The following is a 4,512-nucleotide window of genomic DNA, read 5'->3' on the forward strand; positions in this document are numbered from 1 at the left end:
GTTTGCGGATGTTTTTCAAAAAACAGACGGCCCTTCGTGTCCCCGGGTTTCGCATCTGCGGATTCAGCCAACCGTGACTGAAAACAGTTTTCGATGCACGGTCGGGAATCCGCGGATGCAGAGGGCTGACTGCGTGGGTCCATGCTGCTTTGTAGAAGGGACTCGAGCATCCGCAGATTTCGGTACCCACAGTGGTCCTGGAACCAATCCCAGGCGAATGCCGCGGGACGACTGTAAAGTTTTGGGGGAGTCCAAAGTTATACTCAGATTTTCGGTCGCCGGGGGGTCAGCTTGCCTAAGCCTGCATTGTCCAGGGTTGACAACGCGGGCTTGGGCACTCCAGGGTAGAGTGCAGAACACGCAGGGGTTTTAGGGGTGAAGCCGGAGTTCAGATGAGGGTCGTGCTTCTGGCTGGTCCCTCAGAGGAGGCGATCATTCTGGGTCCTAACAAAACTCGGTGACAGTAGCTCAGGAAGAGAGGACGTCTCAGGACACCTCCCTCCCTCAGCTGCAGTATCGGAGACTCTGAGGGGACATCTCCAGCCCTTGAGTGATAAGGGACTCCTGGCTGGGTTGAAGCCTGGTCCTCCCACAAGGCTGGCCGTGGGTAACACAGTGGGGGTGGGGTCGGAGCTGGCAGCAGGGGGAAGGGTAGGCCGCTGCCAGGTGAGACTGGCACAGGTAGCAGGCAGGCGGAAGCAGCACTGTCTCGTGGACACAGCGTCTGTGGCCCTGCGGAACCTGGCTGCCTGTATGGGAACGTGACACGCCCAGGAAAATTACACCTGTCGTTGGGGGAGACATGGGGGGCTTACCAGGGCAGTCCCATTGCGGTTCCGACTCACTTCACCTGGGTCCCGCCCCCGCCGTGGCCTGCTATCTGCCTAGGGTTACACGGGAAAGCAGGAAAGTTCCAGGCGGGGCCGGGGATCGGGTGCGCGGCAGCTGCTGCAAGTTTCATGAGCTGGTGGCTGATCGCTGCCTCGGCGGGCCGCTTCCTGCCGGGCCGGCTGTGGCTGGGCTGGGCCCTGGACCTGCTGGGCAGGCTCCCAGTGTCCTTGATGAGCCTGGACTGGAGGCGAGTGTCGCAGACCTTGCCCGTAGGATGCAGTTGGGAGGGGCAGGCGAATCTTCACATTTGGGGCGCTGGAGAAGCCACTTTCAGGGGCAGCAGAGGACGTACCCCTCCCCGCCATGGCCCCTTGGTATTTCAGGGGTCGGGGACTAAGCCATGGACTCCTCTGCATGCAGGAGAGAAAGCAGGCTTAAAAGGTGCAGAGAACGTACCCACCCAAAGCCACTCGACTAGTGTCTGAGTCACAGCTGGACTGTGACCCGGGCCTGCCTGGTCCTGATATCTGGACAAGAGGCGCAGCCCTCGTCCCAGGCAAATCCAGCCTGCATTTTCCAAGCCAGAGGCCCGCGTCGGTGGCCAGCCTTGTGAATGGGGGCGCCTGCCCTGGCTTGAGGCCTCAAGAGACATTCTCTTTCTCATCAGAACTACCGTGTCACGCGGGTACTGGTGCAGCCGGGGATCAGAGGGCAGGCTCCCCCAAGACCCAGAAGAGGGGGGATGAGTTGCCTTCACAGCCTTGCTGAGCTCCGAGAACCCGCCGCACCTGTGCTGTGGGGCTTGGGGCAAGCTCCTGCGTCCCCACCTGTGACGTGCAGTGGCTGCCTTGGCCTGACTTGTCTCGGATGGCAGAGGGGAGGCTTCTAGGTGCTGTGAGGAAGGAGTCTCATGATTTCACACCGTTTCCCCAGCCCAGGCGGCCTTCCCGCAGGCTCTGGCCCGTCCTCCCTGCTAATTCCTGCCCTTGTCTCTTGCTTTCAAGCCTGCGCCATCTCCGGCCTCTTCAGCTGCATCACCATCCACCCTCTGAACATCGCGGCTGGCGTGTGGATGATGTGAGTAGCCGTGCGCCTGTCCCGCCTGGTGGGGTTTGGGGCCACTGCAGATCTTCACCTCTTTTATGCCGACCATGTTCACTTTCCCTGATCCTCAGTAAGGCTGGGGCCGGGGGGACGCCCTTTATGGGGCACAGGGCTGAGGCCACAAATGTTTTCTGAGTGTCCACTGAGTCAAGCTCTACAAGCACCAAGCCCGCTGCCCTGGGCCTCGCCTCTGGGAGCTCCCGAGGCCATCAGGGCCAGCCAAGGACTGAGTCGGAAAGCTGGTTTCTGATGGGGTCGGAGTCAGGTGCTGGGGTCAGGAGATCCAGCTCGCAGGTGGGCAGTGCCGGCCACAGGGCAGATCAGAGGTGGCGCGCGATCGGGCAGTTAGAACACCCTAGATGAGTTCCTTGCCCACCTCCTGCCAGGGTAGGTCGATCCCATTGGAAGGGAAGGGCAGGCTGAGAACTGGCCAGTGCGGCTGTGGCTGCGTCTGACCTCCACCCACACGGAGGGGTGTGTGGCTGTGCCCCCAGGGTGGTCTGTGCCCACATGGGGCTTGGTCTGGGGAGAGCACAGAGATGGACAACATGTGATCCTCCCCTCAGAGAATTCGGGCCAGCGGTGAGGCCTGGGGGCTTGCCACGGTGGAGACACAGACCTGTGCTGGCCAGGGGCAGTGGAGATGGGTCGACAAAGGCCCTGGGCCCTTGGATGAGAGATGTCGGCCAAGCATGGGGTGGGGTCACAGTGGGGGGCCCGCTGTGGGGGAGGCTTGGGGGTGCAGTGGTGTTGTGCAGAGTTCCTGCAGTCTTGGGGGGGCACAGTGGGCTATTGGGGCACCCTGAGCCTCCGTTTCTGTCAGACGAGGGTAATGAGGGCGCTTTCCCCAGGCCTGGGACGGATGGACGGGCCCCGTGTCTGACTGTGACCCAGTCACAAAGGACACAGAAGCTGGAGCAGACACCCTCAGTCTTCCGTGGCTCAGCTGTCCCCAGGCTGGACACGGGGCTGCACAGAAGGGCTCAGGCTTGCCGGGGGAGGGGCTGCGTCAGTCCTCGGCCACACTCTGCTCTCGGCTTTCGTGGCGGGTGTGCCACTGCCGGGGACAGTGGCGCTGGTGATGACGCGCCGTCCGTGTGGAGGGACTTGCCGCGTGCTGGCAGCTGTGCCTGACGCAGGGGTCTCCTCCGTCAGAGGCCCGGGTCCTTCCCTCCGGGACGGTTGGCTCAGTTAGGGAGACGGGGTGCGGGGTGGGGCAGCGGGGCGGCGAGCTCGGCGGCGGGGACTCTGCGTCGGGGAGCGCGCCCCCAGTTCGTCAGCTGCGCTGTCCCCCCCTTGCCCCGCAGCACGAATGCCTTCGTCCTGCTGCTCTGCGAGGCGCCCTTCTGCTGCCCGTTCATCGAGTTTGCGAACACGGTGGCGGCGACGGTGGACCGGCTGCGCTCCTGGCAGAAGGCGGTCTTCTACTGCGGGTGAGGGCCGCGGGCCGGGACGCTGGGGGGTGTGGCCTCGAGGGCCCCCGACTCGGTGACCCCAAGGGCGGTGGTGGCGCCGGCCCGGACCACGGGCCAGATGCGCGTGTTCACTGTCGGCGGAGGCCTCGCCGGGGTTCTCGTGCGCCGTGTCGCTGGCTGGCGGCCGTCCACGGGAGGTGCACGCGCCTCGTGGCGCCGCGTGTAGTGGAGAGACACAGGGAGCAGCTGGGAGCTGTTAGGCGCGGCTGGTGCGTGCGGGCCGGGGGTGGGGTCGGCGCGCCGCGGGGCACGAAGCACCACCTTCCGAGCGCGCACCGCTCACGATCCCGTCTAGGCGCGAATCCAGTCTGTGCTGCTTCACGGCCGAATCACGAGACTGAGCTAATTTCAGGATGTGTTTAATGCATAGAAGCTTCTAGCATAGTGCCTGGGGCCTAGGAGGCCCTCGGCAGCCCTGGCAGCAGCGGCAGCCGCAGTGACCATTGCTGTTGCCCAGGTGTCTTCAGAGGCGGTCGTGCAGGTGCTGACGGCAGACGTCCCTCCCCGCCTGGAGGCCGCGTGTGTGGCCAGCGCACGGGCGTGTGCTTCGCCGCAGCCGCCCCGCGTTTCAAACAGGATCACACGGCACTGCGTGACGTCGGGTCCTATGCCTTGGTCTTTATGTTTCCGATGTATTGTTAAAACGCTGACCGTAATTTACATTCGTTAAAAATAATTTGGAAAATAGAAAGAAAGTGATCACCCAGAGTCCGGCCCGTTAGCACTGCGACGTGTGCCATTTCACCGTGTCTTCAGGCGTCTTTCTAAAACCTGTTTCCTACACAGTTATGACCGTCGTAAATAAGTTTGTGTTCTGCTTTTTTCCCCACTTACTATCACGGTAAAAACGTTTCATTATCACCACAAAGACTTCACAAGAGTGTTCTTTGTGATAGGAATGTTCACTTAACGGCCACGGCCCGTTCTTCTGAGTGTGTAAGGTCGTCTGCGCGAAGCTGTGACAGACGCGTGTGAACTGAAGCCTCCTGTGTCGCTGATGGTTTCCGTAGTGTTTCCAGGTGTTTCCAGGTGCGGGATGATTCGGTCGAAGCTTATGATCACTGAAAAGGGGCCAGCGTGTGACTAAACTGCTTCCCGGAGG

General features: G+C 62.2%; 1 protein-coding gene across 1 annotated transcript in view; it reads left to right on the plus strand.

The window, feature by feature from the left end:
- Window positions 1-1,605: 1,605 nt before the first annotated feature.
- Window positions 1,606-4,512, plus strand: part of CACFD1 (calcium channel flower domain containing 1) — a 9,226-nt gene continuing 6,319 nt past the window's right edge. Inside the window, exons 1-2 of the mRNA XM_011369942.2 lie at window positions 1,606-1,908; window positions 3,243-3,368. Of these exons, the coding sequence (XP_011368244.1) occupies window positions 1,742-1,908; window positions 3,243-3,368 (293 nt within the window). The 5' untranslated portion in view covers window positions 1,606-1,741. The remainder of the gene's footprint in view (window positions 1,909-3,242; window positions 3,369-4,512) is intronic.

This window comes from Pteropus vampyrus, unplaced genomic scaffold (genome assembly GCF_000151845.1).
Source record: "Pteropus vampyrus isolate Shadow unplaced genomic scaffold, Pvam_2.0 Scaffold157, whole genome shotgun sequence".
Classification (NCBI taxonomy): Eukaryota; Metazoa; Chordata; class Mammalia; order Chiroptera; family Pteropodidae; genus Pteropus; species Pteropus vampyrus.